We start from the raw sequence: 19,097 nt of genomic DNA, 5'->3' as shown, positions 1-19,097 counted from the left end.
TAGATGAAGTAGAACAGATTATGAGTGCAAAAAAAAGACCCGAACCCGGAACCGGAACCGGTTTTTTATACCCGGTTTTTAATACCCGAACACGTACCCGACCCTACCCGTGTACCCAAACCGGACCATATTTGTACTCGGTAATACCCGAAAACCGGAACATGTTTTTCCAATACCCAAAACAGGGTTTTCAAATACCCGTATACCCAAAAAATACATAAAAAATTATCCAAAAAACACCCCTAAAAAGTGCAACCCCTCAAAAAATCCAACCGATGCCCGAAAAAACCCGAAAATAGGGTTTTTCCAATACTCGGAAATATGGTATTTAAATACCCGGTTCTATACCCGACCTAAACCCGACGCATAGTTGAAGGTTTTTAGAGATAATACCCGGACCCGAACCGGGTATTGTCAATACCCGATTTTCCAATACCCTGTCATAACTGAACCTGGTTCCATACCCGAAACCAGGTATTTGAAACCCAAGAACAATTGGGCCGTTTGGGCGTCATTTAAGCCCACACAATGACACAACAACCATCTACTGGGCTTCTAATTCAACCAGTTTCTACTTTCTTCTTCATTTTCAACCACCATCGCAACCTCAAGTTGACTCCAATTCGTTGACCACACATGGCCAGTAGCCTGAATCTACTACTAACCGCCGCAGCGGTGGTGTTACTCGGTGTAGCAGCATCATTAAAGATCAACGGCTCACCATCTGTAAACAAAGAGTCAATCATCGAGTTCTTCAGACACGTGTCCGATCGGTTAGGTAATTGGGCGATTCCAGTGTACGTTTTGATCCACACCGTGTCAATTTCTCTGTGCCTTCCGTACGCTGTGTTCTTCGAAGCCGGTGCTTCGTTGTTATTCGGATTCGTTCCGGCTTTGATTTGTGTATTCTCCGCTAAAGTTCTCGGTGCTTCTCTCTCGTTTTGGATCGGAAGGTATCGGTTATTATTTATTGCGGAAAGTTAATGTAGAAGTTAAATTAGCTTTGTTAAATATGAGAATCAAGTATTAATTATGTAATTACTATTATACTATGCTGTAATTACATTGCACTATAATTACACTATCTAGTATAATGTTTGGATCAAATACAAATGAAATTAACGTGCTAAACGTGAGAATCAAGTAATGTAATTATATATACAAGTAGATTAATTATGTAATTACATCGTAGTGTAATTATACTATGTTGTAATGACATTACACTATAATTACATTATCCTGTATAGAGTTTGGATCAAATACAAATGGAATTAATGTGCTAAACGTGAGAATCAAGTAGAGGAATTATATATACAAGTAGAATAATTATGTAATTACATCGTAGTGTAATTATACTATGTTGTAATTACATAACACTATAATTACATTATCCTGTATAGGGTTTGGATCATATACAAATGAAATTAACGTGCTAAACGTGCGAATCAAGTAGAGGAATTATATATACAAGTAGAGTAATTATGTAATTAATCGTAGTGTAATTATACTATGGGTTTGGATCATATACAAATGGAATTAATGTGCTAAACGTGAGAATCAAGTAGAGTAATTATGTAATTACTCTATTATGTAATTACATAATTACTCTACTTATATATATAATTACTCTACTTTATTCTTATGTTTAGCACGTTCATTTCATTTGTACGTTAACCTTCCCTATGTTGTATATATAATTACAATACTTGATTCTTAGCACGTTAATTTCATTTGTACGTTAACCTTCCCTATGTTGTATATATAATTACAATACTTGATTCTTAGCACGTTAATTTAATTTGCATTTGATCCAATCTCATGTTTGTTATTTAACTTATTTTAGTGTTTGATTCCAGTTAATTTTGCATCGAATTTGAATTTGTAGCCCTAATTTTTTGCTGCTAGGTATGAACTGTTAGGTCGTAGTTAATTCTCTAGGTATGTTTCAAAGCATGAATACTTACAGAAAGATACTATTTTTTACTAAAAATCAATGTTGCAAAAGTCGGCCTAGGCGGCAAGTAGTCGGTCCTCGGACCCCTTCCAAGGCGACTTTCTAAGTTTCTTCAAGGCGGCCAAATTAGTCGGAGGCGGTCAAAAGTCGGGCTAGGTGGTGCCGGGTCGTCTAGGGTACTCACCGAGTGTCAAAAGTCGGGCTAGGCGATGCCGAGTCGGCCAAAGGTTGGGCTAGGCTGTGCTGAGTTAGCTAGGGTATCTTTTTGACGTGAATCATGCTTATTTTGACATATATATAATATCCAACTTGCTTAAAAGTTAAAATGCAGATTATTGTTGTTTAAAGCTTTGAATATTGAAGTTATGCTACTGAAACATCAAAATACTACCAAAGTTTGAATATGTCTATGATTCTTTCAGTATGCATTTAATGATTGTAAAAGAATCTCGTGGACGAAGTTTATATCATTATGCATCTAGAGTAAGTGCATAATTCAAATCAAGAACTTGGGAGCTAAATTTCTCTCTCTTGTAGACTGAGGTGTTGAATCGATTTTGGAATTCTAACTGATATTTGAATGATTGCTTTGAAATTTTGAAGTAAAGCTTCATGCCTCTGAAACGATAGTATGAGCATGTATGTGATAATATGATATGCGTGAAATATCTTAGAAGGGCAATCTAATACTTTTACAGATTTCACTTATATATTATTACTTTTACAGTTTAATAGTTGACTTGAACTTGGACTATTTGTGACTTGATCTTTGTTTTGTTTGGCTAAAAAATTTCATCCATATGTGTGGTTTTTTCATGTACATGAGCGTACATAGGGCTTATTTATCATTTTTAAATAAATGTTTACGTAGCAGCGTTTATGCTTTGTGACAATAATATTACTTTGTTCTTCAAAATACTTTCCTTCTTTCTTGTAATGATATTAATGATGTTGAGGTATCTTTCAGGCTTGTTTTCAGAAGTTCTAGTTCTGCGACACGGTGGGCACATGAAAACAGATATTTTAATGTGCTTTCTAAGGGAGTTGAACGTGACGGTTGGAAATTTGTTCTTCTGGCCCGTTTCTCACCCATACCATCATACATCATTAATTATGCATTGGCTGCTACAGATGTCCGGTTTTTAAAGGACTTTATGGCTCCAACTGTCATCGGCGGCTTGCCAATGATCTTACAAAACACATCCATTGGTAGTCTTGCTGGTGCCGCCGTGGCTATTTCCACTGGGTCCGAGTCAAACAAGTCAAAGATCTGGTCTTATGTATTTCCCATGTTGGGCATTTCATCTAGCATTCTTATTTCTTTGAGAATCAAAAAGTACTCGTCCGGCATCTCAGTTGATGATGAGCCTGTTGACAGGACAAGATGACATAAGTAAATTATTGTTGTACTTGCGATGTTATTCAATCCTTAAAAACAGTTAAAAGTTGTAGTTGTATTTGTAACTTCTAAACTTATGACTGCTGCCTTGTTGGTAGAGTGACAATGTGACATTATATGCATCTAAACTTCTTGAAAAGTCAACTAATGTAAGTAAAATAGGAAGGTGATTTATACACCAGTATTTAGGGTGTGTTTGCGATTCCTTATTCAAAAGAAAAAGGTCTTTTTGTGATAAGGTAAAAGGGTATTATGGGTTTTCAATAAGGAGTTTCTAAAAAAGTGTGTAGATTAACATAAGGTAATAAGTTGTATTTTAAAAAGTGTTTGGTTTAACTTATTGATGTAAAATGACTAGGATGGACATTTTTTATGGAAGGGGTAGGTGGTTAAAGAGCTGGGAGGAATAGTGGGATGAGGGTGTAATGGAAAGTTGTATTGATAAGGAGATAAGTTAGAAAATCATAACTTATTGAAAACTTATATTTTAGCCTACTAGATAAGGAGATATGGAAAAGGACTCTTGTATTCCCAAACATTATTTTAACACACAAATAAATTATTCTATCATAATAAGTTATAAGGAGAAGAAAATAAGGAATCCCAAACACACCCTTAATGCGATTGGAGGGGAAAAACATCTTTCACAAATTATAAAGACATCATTTTCTCGTTACAAACATAATTGTAAATACTTACATTAACACATACTTTATCGTTTCTTTTCTTGTATTGGTTGGTTGCTAACGATCCCAACTAACGAATTGGTTTATAACGATCCTACCTTTTATCTTATTTATTTTGTTTTCAATGGTCCACGACTAACATAATTCTAACGTTACAAGTTATTTTTTTTAAGGATGACTCAATATTTTCGTCCAAAACATTTTTGTAACCTTGGATCGGACCTTTAAGGACCTTTCTCTAAAAAAGCCTTGATTATTGAGGTCGTTGAAACGATCAGTGGTATCGGTTGGTGGTACTCAAGTGGTGGTTGGTTGGTGGTGAGTCGGTGGTGGTGGCGTCGTTCAGGTTGAATTTTCCGGTAAAAATGTGAATTTTCCGGCCTGCAAGTAGTGGCGTTATGACTTTGTTAGTCGTAAACCGTTAGGAACAAATACGTTAAAAGTTCAAACCGTCAGCAATGAATTCATTGGTTGGGAACCATTATATGTATATTTTTTTCATGCACTGTTTATTGTTTAAATTCTTTTTATATAATAGTCATTAATTTAAATACTCGTCCTTACAAACATCTTTAAGAAGTCAACTAATCTAAGTAAAATAGTCAACAATAAGTTGTTTTTAATTGTAGGTGCTACGTAATATATATACATGTGTAATAAAAATTTATTGCATGGTCAAAACAAAATTCAAACCCAAAAAATGGCCAATTATATTGTCTTCATCTATTTTTAGCTAGACTTAAATTCACGATTAATCGATCCACTAGAACCTTAAAAACCGATTAACCAAAACCATCATAATTTATCAATTATGGTTATCCATCAACTAATATCTCGGTTATTTTTTTGGTTTTGGGCCAAAACCAACCTAAACCGATCAATGCATACCCCTAACTACAAGTATTGTTAGGTTATATTATTATGTTAATTTTTAAATATAATTAACAAACCATTACGGATTTACGTCTATATATTTTTTTCGTTGGGACCTACTATTTGGTTATCACATTAATATTTTTAGTTAGGTGGGTTGCACAATGGCATAGTAGCATGGACTTAAGTTCAGGATGAAACCTAATAATGGATTAGGTGTGCATTAGTATCTTGGGTGATGTGATCTATCCTTACCCTATTCGATTGCGTTGTGTCTTCTGGCAATGCGAAAAGATTGATTTTACTATGAGTATTCTGGTAAAGTCAAGTGTAGTGGGCGGCAAATAGGAGCAATATATAAGCAATGCATATATGCAACCTTGTACACAATAATTTACGTATGTGTAAATTAGTTGATTACATATACATAACTATGAATAAATAATTACTTTCCGTTTATTATTAAGGTGGTCAAGATATTTTTGGTAGCCTTTTAATAGTCATTAAGAGGCTACCTTTTAATGGGTCATAACCTCTGAATGGTTAAGAGGTAATCTTAAGTCTGAATGGTTAAGAGGTTATGACCCATACCTTTTAATGACTGTTAAGAGACTACCAACCATGTAATCATCTTATAACCAAATAGCGTTTAGTGTATCGAGTAGATATATTTTTCTCCAAATAATGATGGTTCAAGTCATATGATTGACATGTGAATTTAAAAACAAAAAATATTAAAGAGTATGTACGTTTATTTTGCCAAAACATATAATCAATTTAGATAATTCCAAGTACGCCGTCAATTACATCTATGTGATGATTTAGCATTCAAATATGTATAACAAGGTAACGAAACTAATAAAGTGTAACGTTGTTTTGTATTTTGTAATAACGTACTAATAATTACTCTACAACAATATACAAGAAAAGTAATGGTTACGCTACTTATACCCCGTAGCGTAACAATTTTCACTCTACTGGTACTTGTAACGTAATTACAGTTTTAGCATCGCATGTTCTTTTCTCTTTCACCATTTATGTTTTGTATGTTAAATTGTTAAGCTTATTTGTACGTGTCATAGGTAAATATAGCTCAATTATTGTTTGAGCCAGAAGGGTGATTGTTATTGAAAAGATTAAAAGAATGAATTAAAATGATATTTTTAAGGGAAAAAGTTTAATGAGGATAATAGATGTCGGCAGAAGCAGAAGAAGTTAAAAAGTGAGATTTGATTTGGAGATATCTAGACAGACAGAAAGAGCAATATCATGTTACATGGGTGGATGCGTGAATCTTGAAATCAACCAAACTTTGTTTCATTTCTTCTGGTGGGGTTTAATAATAAAGCATATTATTAATGTATTATTATTACTAGCAGGATGCCCGCGCAATGCAGCGGGGCGCGTACGCAACTCAACATTGAACGCATAGTCCATGTTGGTACATAGGTTACCTGATGACAGTGCACACGTAGCCTAAAATTGGACGCGTGACTCATGCAAAGCCAATTGCGTGTAATCGAAGATTGAACACGCGTAACCGGACGGGAATGCACGTTACCGACATTAAAACATGCTTAACCAATATACGGTAATTTGAAATAAATCATTTTTTAAACCAACTCGTTTTGGCCCCAAACCCATTCCAACTCGACAACGTTCTGACCTGGCCCATTTCTACTCGAACCCGAACCATAACCATTTTTTGTATCGACTCATTCCGAACCTATTGTACTGTTACAAATGACCAGAACTCGACCTATTACCCGGTACTAAATGGTAAGCGCGTAACATGCTAAATTTTTAAAAACTAAAAACCATAACAATATTATACCCAAATTAAAGAGAAAAAATGTTCGTTTTTATAATGTAATTTGTTTGAAAAAATATTAATGTGTGAAAAAGTTATGACCATTAAAAAATCATGGGGTAGTTTGTTATTAATTAGGGGGCATATGTGTAACAATTATTAAACTTTACAAAAAGCTTGTGAAGTTGATGACCCAAATTGTAAGTGTGTAATATTTGTGAGTAAAAACTTAATTACCCCTAATTTTTAAGTTTTTGATGCATTATATGTTATATATAAAGCAATGATTTTGATAACTCTTAAAATTTAAGAGGTTCCTAACTCATGTTTTATATACAGTATAGATTATTGGAATAATAAATAAAGCATATTGGTTTTCCATATTTCAATGAGATTCTATGATGTTTATTTTTGTTAAAGGTGAACTTGAGATACGATGCAATAGACAACCCACTTTATGATAGGGTACAGATAATTTACGCTAATATTTTAACGTACGGTATATACGCGAGACGCTCAAAGGCAAAGACCTAAAAAGTTCAGAAAACGCTCACAAAATTTAAACGCTCAAAAAAGGTCTTCATGAAAAAAAATGAAAAATTAATCGAGTAACTATCCAAAACTGTTTTTTTCGGTGAACAACTGATTGATTGGATATGTATTGACGATTCCGAGATGTTTGGATGTGTTTTCATGGATTGATTCGTGAAAAAATGAATTCGCGTACGTAATGTACGTTAAGGCATTAGTATATTGGATCTTTCACCTCTATGATAAACCTTACTAATCGAGGATTAACCACACACCAAACTTTATATATAAGTATTTCAATTTTAATTAAATAAAAATTAATCAACGACTAGTAATTAACTGAGGATTAATCGATGTTTAACTGAGATTTTTACACCCATGTGTATATGCATAATGTATTTGAGAGGCCTATATAAATCTTTTATGGTTAACGTGGTGTTCTGTATGGATATTTTCGTGTTCTCATAAGAAAAACATAAGTAGCACATGGTTTGGTAAAATATGAAATAACAACAAAATAAAATATTCAAACCTATACCATAATACCGTTTTCTGTTAATAAATTAAAAGAGATTCTACCTAAATGGGATTTTTAATTCCATAAAACTAAGGGGCCTTGCCTAACGTGTCAAAAAACACAAGTAGATATTTTCAAATAAAAAACAGTGCACAAATAATTTGACAACCTTATAAAAATGTACATTTTTAGAAAACCTAGGAAAAAAATATAATATTACATTTTTAGTAAATTCTGAGTTCTATCCACATATTATGCATCAACTTGCTTAGTTACTTAATAGACTTTTTTTTATTTATTTGCACTATTGGTCTAAAATTATTGAACATTTAATGTTTGGGACATGATTGTTTTTTGGATTTTTCACTGTTTCTTCAAAAAAAAAAACGAAAAATAATATTAACCATAATAATAATAGTTCTTGTCATTGATTTATAGAGCCGCTTAATTCTTTCATTACATTAAAATCTTAACCGTTTGAAATTGAGTTACATAAATATTATTAGTATAGAAAAAAATGTAATTTACTGATTTTTGACATCTATTCAATTATCTTTTTTTACTTAACATCTTGTTCTGTTTGGTTGTTTCTTCAAACTCTTGCATCTTCTAAATGTGATATCTAGCCTATATTGAGGTTCTTTACGCTCAATTGATATTGCACTACGTGCTAATTCAAATGTTGATTGGCTTGCATGTCCTCATGAAGTCTACAAAACTAGTTATTTTATTTTCCTAATACACAACGTATCATTTAAAGTTCCAAGAAACAACAACACAACATATTGTTGCTGGGAGCTATGATGATATTGAGTCTAAGTATTATGCATAACCTCACATGGTTTCTGAAATATGATAGATTATATTATGTATTAAACGAGTTTCATAAACCCAGTATAACATTGATGCTACATCTTTGGCTACATATGATGCTTCATTAGCGCATGTATATATGTAATCAGGCCTAAGATCTCTAAGCCTTGACAAACCTAACATTTTCAGCGAATCTTTAATCCATTTTCATAAATGTTGTTATATATACAAAATCTACTTAACATCCTAATCTTTCATAGTTTCATGCACGATGTTTCAGTCGATGAGATTTATATTCAACTTTAAATGTTCATTTTTCCCCTAGAATAGTGTTGCAAAATTCGTCGATCTATATTTTATTCCATTATGGTTACACCACCTCTTTTGACCTATAGATTCAAGACGGGACAAACGATAAAACATTAATATGTAGCATACATCTTAATAGTTTCTGGATCTCAAATTTCGTCTTAATCTCATCACAAATTTATATGATTATTACTATCAAAAGTCAATATCCCCTTAACCCTTTGTTCATTATTAATTGAAAATAATATTTTAACTCTACTTGTAATTTTGAAATGTTTATTGATGTTTCATCACTACATTGTAACATTCTAGGCAAATCCCACATCGACCGTGGACAAGAGAGATCCTTGATTCATAGGTAAATGTCTTGCCTCTCAATTACCAACGCGTTTTGGGCTTAATGGTAGTGGACGAGAGGATAGCTCCACAGTTAAACGTGCTCAGCTGGAAGTAGTAGCATGATTGGTGACCTTCTGGGAAGTCTTCACATGAACAACCAAAAACAAATCCGTGAGCTCTTCGTAAGGAAAACGGACAATATTAGTGGTGCGAGAGACCGAATGTTACATACATGTATACTTGGAGTTGTACCTCATTAACTGGAATGGGAATATAATAAGAATATACCAGCAATGATTTATTTCCAATCTAGGTTCTTATTTTCTTTTATGTTTCTAGGACTCAACAGTTTAGTCTAACCCCTTTGATCTCCCTATAGTTTGAAGGTTAAAATATGGTCAACAAATACTCAAGTAGTTTACATAGAAGATGGTCCCTATGGTATGAACATGAGTAAATGTTAAAGCTAAAGTCTTCTTTATTGGTGTGTACTTGGTTTGAATAGTTAACAATACACACAACACATTTTGGTTTTTGTATTTTACCCATTTTTGGAACACATGATATACTCATATACATAACATTATTACATACACACATATAATAGTTTATAAAATGTTATAATAGTGTATAAAATGTTTTTATTTGACTTTTAATATTTAATACACGTATACATATAATCAGGCTTGGCTCCGAGAAGTCAAAAAAAAATTTTGGCCGAGGGAGATAAATATTTTGGGTCTCAAGTAAAATGAGTATTTTGTTGACTTTAAACAATTTAATTTTTAAAATGGGCATATTTGGTTATGATTTAAGTTGTGTAAAAAACTTTTATATAAAAATAGGCTAGAACCCACAACCTTTTGTTGAGAGTAATACTTCTTTGCCACTAAGCCAAACTAGTTGTTTTGTAATTGAGTTTAAATATCAAATATACATCTTTTTTTTTCATAAAAATACATATATATTTTTTTATAAAAAAAAAAATTCGGCTTAACGGGGTGTCGGGCCGGGGGCCGTCGACCACCCAGCCCTCCCTAAATGCCGGCCCTGCATATAATGTTTAAATAAAAAGATTTTTATTGATCGAGTCATTAAATTTATAAAAGGTAGCATCTGAATCATTTGACATTTTTCGGAAACTTACCCATTAAAAGACTCTATTAACCATTAAAACTTGTCTTTTTTGTAAACTAAACACGCTTTATCTATGATCGATTAAGATGTAGCCTCTTAATAAAATCATTAAGAGGCTATCGAACGGCCCCTAAATTATAATTTATCACATTAGAACAATGGTGATGATTAAGATAAGTTTAATGAACACACTAGTAATTGTTACTTGGTTAAAGTTTATGGACAAAGAAGTATGTTCGGTTAACTAAATAAAAGAACACAAACAGAGGCCATGTTCGTTCAATTTCATTAATGTTTGATAATGTGTTTGTTTATGTTCGTTAATGTTTGTTCACTAAAGGTTTTCAACACTCTTTAATGACTTTTGTAATCTTATCATATCAATATAAGCAATACTATGAACTATAAAACAAAATTATATATGAGTATTATGTGATTAATTTACATGTAATAATTTAACATATGAACACGAATGTTAAAGAAACACCAACACAAACTTGCTAATTGGACCAACCATTGACAGTTTGACACTGACCATTCTCGGTTAGAAAAATCAAACAAAATATTGTTTCTGTTCATTCGTTTGTGTTCGTGAACAAGTTTATTTACTTTGTGAACTGTAACCAATTGCCAAACACTCCCTTGTGTTTTTATTATTTATTTATTGCTTTCTTGCAGGTTTTTGCGTTACGGGGCAGATTAGTATTTGGACCTGATGCAGGGTCTCTTTACCTCACAATCTGCCTCATTGTGGTTCCAGTAATCTTGTTTTGTTCATTGGTTTCTCAAAGTCTTGTGAATTACTTCCCCGACAACCACCGTCTCCAGAGGTAGATGATGATTGGGATGCGTCTAATGACTGGGCTGGAGGGCAAAGTGGCAGATATTTACAAAGTGGTAGATATCTAGCACCTACAAAAAGTGTTAATGTTAACGGAACGGTGGTTAGGGTCAAGTATTGTCAAACTTGCTTGCTTTATCGCCCACCAAGATGCTCGCATTGCTCTGTATGCAACAACTGCGTTGACCGGTTTGACCATCGCATCGGCAAGGTATGTTCTTTACTAGTATTTTTCTGCTCATTTTTATTTGTTTATAAATTTGATCATGTCTAGATAAGAAAAGAGTGTTTTGATGTGCGTTTTGACTTTTGACCATCACGGGTCATTTTAAAAAAATGAGCAGTCTGGTTCAGTTTAGGGACAAAAACTGGTAAGGGTCAAAACGGGCCATTTTAAAATAATGTTTGAAATATTGCAAATGATTACAAAATTAGCACCAAAATGTAGAAGATCAACACCTATACCTGAAAATATGGACGGGTTGGAACTGGTCAGCACACGCCGTTTTTAAGGTGGTCATTTTCGTTCGGGCGTAATGGGTTTTGACCAAAATGGCTATGGGTCAAAACGGGCCGATTAAAATTTTTTTGAAGCAGCCACATACAAAGACCAGAAAACTTTTGGCCATCTAGTTAACAAAGTTTTATATCATATATATGTTGAGAACTTGTGATGACCTGAACCGCCACTTCAAAATGATATGTTTTTAATGACATATCAAACTATCCAAAAACAAAGAATTTGGATGTAAACAAAGAATCAAACCATCCAAAATGATATGTTTTTAACCCATAAATTCATCCAGAAAATAGTGTTTTGTTGTGCATTTTGTTACATCCAAACATAAATAACCAACACTGAATCACAATAAATCAGATCCTTGTATCCTAATATTCATATGGAAACGATTAGTTTCCGTTATGCAAAGTTCCTTCTTATGCTCATATTATTACTATAACTGAAAACTGAAAAGTCACCTAACTGCACCAACTTGTTCATTTCAGAGGAATTACAGATGCTTTTTCATGTTTGTATCCTCAACAGCTTCCTATATGTTTTCTGCATGTGTTGGATAAACATCATCATGACTATGCAAGAAAACAGTTCAACTATCTGGGAAGCCATGATTAAATCCCCCGCATCCGGAATCCTTATTACCTACACTTTCACGGTTCAATGGTTCGTCGGCGGCTTATCTGCATTTCATCTTTATTTGGTCATCACAAATCAGGTACACTTAACTTCATTCTTCACTTGTTCATAATTATAATCTATTAATCCAAATACTAAAGTTATCATTTTTACGCGAGTAAACTGCGGTTTTCGTCCCTATGGTTTGTCCAAATCTGCGATTTTGGTCCAATAGTTTTAACTCTGCGATTTTCGTCCATGTGGTTTCATTTCACTTGCAATTAAACCCGACCCCACTGACCCGGTTAAGTCTGATCGTTAAACCCATCAGCATGCCCCACATATGAGGCAGGGGCGTAGCTTAGTTGGGGCCAAGGGTGGCCCCGGCCCCCTCCGTTTTTCTGCTCGGTGGTGTAAGGTTATCATTCTCGACCGAAATTTTTTATACATAGTGTTAATTTACCCGTCTTCGACCAAAATTTTGAGCCCGGCCCCCTCGGGTTTTTGCTCGGTAGTGTAAATTCATCCTTTTTTGCCCGAAAATGTTTATACATAGTGTAAGTTTACCCGTTTCCGACCGAAGTTTTGAGCCCGACCTCCTCAGTTTTTCGCTCGGCAATGTATATTTATCTTTTTTCAGCCGAAAATTTTTATACATGGTGTAAATTCACCCGTTTCTGACCGAAATTTTGAGCCTGCCCCCCCTCTAATCAATGAATTTTTGTATATATACTGGGTCTGGCCCCCTCGACATGTACGTCCAAGCTTCGCCACTGAGTCATGAGGGTTATTTTTGTCCTTTTTTCCCAAATACACCTCAGCCTCGGGGCTTGCGAATTAGGGTGGGGGAAAAGGGACAAAATTGCCCCTCACGTGAGGGGCACGCTGATGGGTTTAACGGTCAGACTTAACGGGGTTAGTGGGGTCGGGTTTAACTGCAAGTGAAATGAAACCACAAGGATGGAAATCGCAGTTTTAAAATTATTGGACTAAAATCACAGATTCGGACAAACCACAAGGACTAAAACCGCAGTTTACTCTTTTTACGCAGACTACTTACGAAAACTTCAGAAACCGATACGAGAGAAGAAGAAATCCTTTCAAAAAAGGATGCTTTCAGAATGTAAAAGAAGCTCACTTCTCTAAAATACCACCTTCGCAGAACGACTTTCGTGCGTTTATAAAGCCTGAAATGTATGCTACTTACAACAGTTCAAAATACTTTGGGTACGCGTTCAGCATGAACTTTTCTAAAAAAAGCTTTGACACCGAGAGTTCTGTTGACGAAAACGATCAGCTTGATCTTGAAAGATGTGAGTCGGGTGCGTTGGACCGGTCAAACAAGTGGGCTGCTGCGCATGATTTGCATAGATTGGCATCAAAGTTTATTACAGAAAGTGCAGGCAGAGATAAGGAAAAGAAGAGCTCAGGATTATGAAACTGAAAGCAGTTGGTGTCAATAGAATGGGGAGTGTATACTGTATAGAATAGGTGTTGGGAGGATGGATTGTGTTTGTAGTTATTCGTTATCGGTTTTACTTAGTTGGGTGCTGTAAAATGTGAAGATAACGTCGTTTGTGCGACTGGTTGTTCGTGTCCAACGCTTGCTAATGAAAATGATCTTTTAAAGTCGGTAATCTTTAAACACGAACATAAACATGGCAGAAGAAAAACGAGTTGTGGTCGGAAAATGATCTTTAGTATATTTTACACACATTTTGGTAGCTGTATTTCAACAGGTATTTAAGAGGAACCTTTGATTATTAACATGTGAAGCTTGCATATTTTAGACACAATAAACACAAAAGAACTTTCCTAAAATAGTTTTTTGACTACTGTTAGAACTTAGAATTAAGTGAACAACATGTTTGAAATTTCTTAGAGGTTCATACAGCTTTTCTGTTATACAGTTATAAAGTTTAAACATACGTAATTGATGCAATCTTATAAAGTTTAGGAGAAGATTCACTTACATTTTCCTATTTCCTTAACAATTTTACAACTTGCTATATAATATAACTTCTTAACATTAGTGTTAAACACATTTTAGAGTTTACATAATAATTTATCTACTTTATAAAAATTCATAAAATGTAAAATCTTTTACATGTATATCCATGCTTTAAAGGCCAGTGGAGGACAGTTTGTTTATTTGTTTTTACTTAAAATATCTCTTTTTTTTTAAAGAGTTTTTAAAATAGGTGAAAAGTGTTTTATAATAATTTTAAAAGATAAATTAATAACCAACTTCTTCACACCCTATCAATACCTCACTATCCACCACCACCACCCATCGTCCTCCACCACCACCGTCCATCACCATCACCCACCATTCTCCAGCACCATTGTTACCTACCACCACCACTGTCCACTACTACAGTTCGTACACAATCCCTAATTAATTTAGCAAATAGTCTTACAGAGGTTTGGTTTACATCTTATTCTGCAGATATCTACAAATATGATCCACAGACTGCAAACATTTTAACTCTGAAAAAACAAACAACTTTAATCTCACTTCAAGTCGGTCATCACTCATAATCTTTCATTTCTAGATTTATTAATTAACAATTATAATTTTTACGTATTTAATAGTTCACAATAATAAATCTTTAATAGCGTTTGTGAGTTGAAATATAATCTTAGGGGGTGTTTGGCCTAGCTTTTTTAACAAAGTTCATAGATTCTTTAGCTTTTTTTTTACAAAATAAGCTTAAATTGGTGTTTGGTTTAGTTTTTTAATCTTATGCTTATTAGCTTATATAGACTAGTTTGAAAAGGCTTATTTGAAAATGGTTTTTTAGCTTATTTGAATAAGTTTATTTGTATGGATATAAGCATAAGCCAAAAAATAAAAGCTAGACCAAACACCCCCTTACACTTACACTATCATCATCGGAAACCCCAAATTGAAGGATTAATCTTGATGAAAGTTTATAGTTTAAAGAGTTTGGGTTTGAGTTTGAGTCGGTTTAGTTTATTAAATTAGAAATAAGTGTTGGTTATTATTATTAATTTATTTGGTTTCCTAGTTTGAGTCTAATTAGATTTCTTAATTAGCAAGTCATATCTTTAGTATAAATACATTTAGGTCATATCGTATTTGGTGTAGGGTTGTTCACGAACCGAGCCGAACCGAACGCGGACATGTTCATACTTGGTTTGGTTTAAAAGCGAACCAAACCGAGCGGATTGAATTTAAAGAAACGAGCGATATCTTTATGCTTGAACTAGGTTTGGTTTGAAACCGAGCAACTTGGTTCGGCTTGGTTTTGCTTGATTTCGTACAAAGTTTCCAATTTTAAATTTCTAAGACTTCAAAATATCATTAATTCAAGACATTCAACTCTATATTGTCTAATTCAAGACTTTCTGACTGATCCGAGAGAGAGAAGATCCACACTGCGTCTTGTGTTTGGTTGGGCAGGGGGTAAGCATGCGTGTGTCGACCTCACTGGGGTGTCCCCATTGGTGGAGCTGAGTGACAGTGGCTTCGTTCCGAGACAGGCGGTTTTGAGGGCGGAATCTAGGAAGGTTGCTAAACATGAGGCAGCATGTTTGGAGAATCATCACGTGTTCATTCCATTTTCCGTCGACACATTTGGATCCCTAGCTCCCGAGGCGGTTCGCTTTTTGGAGCGGGTGCAGAAGGTGGCCCACAGTGACTCGCAGAGCCCGAGGAACCACGGATTTATAATTAGTAGAATAGGCTTTGCGATCCAAAAGGGGATAGCGGCGCAGCTTGTTGCTCGCTTACCCATTATCCAGATGTAATTTGGTTTGTGTTAAATGTTAATAAAAACATCAAGTTTTTGATTGTCTAAACTTTCACCTTTAAAATGTATAAAACTCAAAGTTAACAACAAAATATATATAAAACGAGCGGCTAAGGTTTAAATTTGAACTTTGAATTCAACACAAAAGAAGAAAACTTTAAAAACTTTAAAAAATAGTATACTTTATATATATATATATATATACATAAAGTTTATATATAAAACTAATAAAAAAAAATAATTCGAGAAAAAGAAACTGAACCAAACCGAGCGAGGCTTTGCTCGTGCTTGGATTGTTTTTAAACCGAACCGAGTCGAACGGCTCACTTCCAAACCGAGCGAAAATCGAACGAGCATTTTTCAAGTAATTTTCGAGCGATCGACGAACAAGCGGCGAGCAATTTGAACGGCCTTTTTGATGTGGTTTTCTTTCTTCGTAATATTAATTAATTAATATAGAAAGAGTTCTCATAAAAAAATCTGAAACCCCAAAATCACATTCAACACCCAAACCCTAGGCTCACCTGCAACTTCAATCCAATCCAATTCAATCACCTGAACCTTCAATCACACCATGAAACGTTCAACCGACGACCTCGGTGAAAAACTACAAGCGAAAAAGCCAGTATTCCTATCCAAAGCCGAGCGTGAACAACTTGCCCTAAAACGCCGTCAAGAAGAATTCGAAGAACAAAAACGCCGTTCACAACAACTTCACGAATCCTCATCTTCCAAACCTCCACCACCGTCCACCGTCGCCGACGACCGTCACCACCACCGTGACCGCCGTGACCGTGACCGTGACCGAGATACTGAACGACGGAACCGTGATCGAGAGCGTGATGAAGAGCATAAGGCGAGGGAGAGAGCGAGAGTAGAGAAGCTAGCGGAGCGAGAACGCGAGAAGGAGCTTGAGGCGATCAAGGAGCAGTATCTCGGGTCGAAAAAGCCGAAGAAGCGAGTGATTAAACCGAGCGAGAAGTTCCGGTTCTCGTTCGATTGGGAGAACACCGAGGACACGTCTCGGGACATGAATGTGTTGTATCAGAACCCGCACGAGGCGCGGTTATTGTTCGGCAGAGGGTTTCGGGCCGGGATGGATCGTCGGGAGCAGAAGAAGCTTGCGGCGAAGAATGAGAAGGAGTTGAGGGATGAGATTAGGAAGAAGGATGGGATTGAGGAGAGGCCGGAAGACGCGGCTGCGCAGAGGGTGAAGGACGAGAAGGCGGAGGCGTATGATACGTTTGATATGCGAGTTGATCGCCATTGGTCCGAGAAGAAGCTGGAAGAGATGACTGAGAGGGATTGGAGGATATTCAGAGAGGATTTTAATATTTCGTATAAGGGGTCAAGAATACCGAGACCGATGAGGAGTTGGGTCGAGAGTAAACTCAGTTCGGAGCTTTTGAAAGCGGTGGAACGCGCAGGGTACAAGACTCCGTCGCCTATTCAAATGGCTGCGATTCCGCTTGGTCTGCAACAACGAGATGTCATCGGTGTTGCAGAAACAGGTTCGGGTAAAACTGCTGCTTTTGTTCTTCCTATGTTGACTTACATAACCCGACTGCCTCCAATTAGTGAAGAGAATGAAGCGGAAGGTCCGTATGCGGTTGTCATGGCGCCTACTCGAGAGCTTGCGCAGCAGATTGAAGAAGAAACGGTTAAGTTCGCGCATTATTTAGGTATTAAAGTGGTTTCGATTGTCGGTGGGCAGTCGATTGAAGAGCAAGGGTTTAAGATTAGACAAGGGTGTGAGGTTGTTATTGCTACTCCGGGGCGTCTTATTGATTGTTTGGAAAGACGTTATGCGGTTTTGAACCAGTGTAACTATGTTGTTCTTGATGAAGCTGATCGTATGATTGATATGGGTTTTGAGCCACAAGTTGTTGGTGTTCTTGATGCAATGCCGTCGAGTAACTTTAAACCCGAAAATGAAGACGAGGAGCTTGACGAGAAGAGAATATACAGAACCACTTATATGTTTAGTGCGACTATGCCTCCGGCTGTTGAGAGATTAGCTCGAAAGTACTTAAGAAACCCGGTGGTTGTAACCATTGGAACTGCGGGAAAAGCAACTGATCTGATTACGCAGCATGTTATCATGGTGAAAGAGTCTGAGAAAATGCCGATGTTACAGAAACTGCTGGATGATTTAGGTGACAAAACCGCAATTGTGTTTATAAACACGAAAAAGTCTGCGGATTTTGTATCGAAAACGTTGGAAAAAGCGGGGTACCGTGTGACTACTTTGCACGGTGGCAAGTCACAGGAACAAAGAGAGATCAGTCTTGAAGGTTTCAGGACTAAAAGGTTTAATGTTTTGGTTGCTACTGATGTTGCGGGTCGTGGTATTGATATACCGGATGTGGCTCATGTTATAAACTATGATATGTCTGGAAGTATTGAAATGTATACGCATCGTATAGGGCGTACGGGTCGGGCTGGGAAGACAGGTACAGCTACCACATTCTTGACTTTACATGATACTGATGTGTTTTATGATTTGAAGCAGATGCTTATACAAAGCAATAGTCCTGTTCCTCCTGAACTTGCTAGACATGAGGCGTCTAAGTTCAAACCTGGTTCGATTCCTGATAGGCCACCAAGGCGAAACGATACAGTTTTTGCACATTGATTGTGATGTTTAAGATGGCGTTGACGTTTTGAGTATTTTCTGAGATTTTATAAGCTCTAGGTTGGTATCTGTTCTTTATCATGCATGAATTTTTAGTACATTTTTAATTCCGTTTTTGCTTTATATTGTATGTTGATTAACTGTTTCATATGGTTTTGAGATTTTGAAGATGTATGAAAAACTAGTGAAGAAAATAGGTAGAACAAAAATATGGCGTAGAGAACGTAAATCGTAGATGCTTAGGTTAGTTTGTGTCGTGTAACCATGCTTCCTTATAGGATGTTTTTAAGATGCTGCGTGAGTGTAACGGTGATATGCTATTCGCGTGTTATTTTTCATGTATAT

At 35.6% G+C, this 19,097-nt stretch overlaps 2 protein-coding genes and 1 pseudogene across 3 annotated transcripts; all 3 read left to right on the top strand.

Moving 5' to 3' along the window:
* The first annotated feature begins 572 nt into the window (after positions 1-572).
* LOC143535092 (uncharacterized) lies at positions 573-3,496 on the top strand. 2 transcript variants are annotated; one of them, XM_077029425.1, is made up of 2 exons: positions 573-953; positions 2,934-3,496. In XM_077029425.1, exons 1-2 carry the CDS (start codon positions 637-639, stop codon positions 3,340-3,342), a joined length of 726 nt encoding a protein of 241 aa, XP_076885540.1. In that variant the 5' UTR covers positions 573-636; the 3' UTR covers positions 3,343-3,496. The 2 variants fall into 2 exon arrangements, with proteins under 2 accessions (XP_076885540.1, XP_076885539.1); XM_077029424.1 differs by having other exon boundaries at positions 585-953; positions 2,922-3,477.
* Positions 3,497-10,526: 7,030 nt separating this feature from the next.
* LOC143535137 (putative protein S-acyltransferase 7) lies at positions 10,527-13,954 on the top strand (annotated as a pseudogene).
* Positions 13,955-16,596: 2,642 nt separating this feature from the next.
* LOC143535112 (DEAD-box ATP-dependent RNA helicase 21-like) lies at positions 16,597-18,856 on the top strand. Its single transcript, XM_077029448.1, has one exon. The coding sequence runs from the start codon at positions 16,692-16,694 to the stop codon at positions 18,750-18,752; it is 2,061 nt and encodes a 686-aa protein (XP_076885563.1). The 5' UTR covers positions 16,597-16,691; the 3' UTR covers positions 18,753-18,856.
* The last annotated feature ends 241 nt before the right edge of the window (positions 18,857-19,097 follow it).

Source organism: Bidens hawaiensis, unplaced genomic scaffold (genome assembly GCF_021521415.1).
Source record: "Bidens hawaiensis isolate Kalapana, Puna unplaced genomic scaffold, B.hawaiensis_p1.1 tig00010387_1, whole genome shotgun sequence".
Lineage (NCBI taxonomy): Eukaryota > Viridiplantae > Streptophyta > Magnoliopsida > Asterales > Asteraceae > Bidens > Bidens hawaiensis.
This window is presented reverse-complemented; position numbering and strand designations above follow the sequence as displayed.

What these genes read in the sequence shown, in the direction of transcription:
- LOC143535112 (XM_077029448.1), top strand. Translation starts at nt 16,692, where the DNA reads ATGAAACGTTCAACCGACGACCTCGGTGAAAAACTACAAGCGAAAAAG.
- LOC143535092 (XM_077029424.1), top strand. Translation starts at nt 637, where the DNA reads ATGGCCAGTAGCCTGAATCTACTACTAACCGCCGCAGCGGTGGTGTTA. An exon ending in CTCTCGTTTTGGATCGGAAG is followed by an intron (nt 954 to 2,921) that starts GTATCGGTTATT and finishes GGTATCTTTCAG; the next exon opens with GCTTGTTTTCAGAAGTTCTA.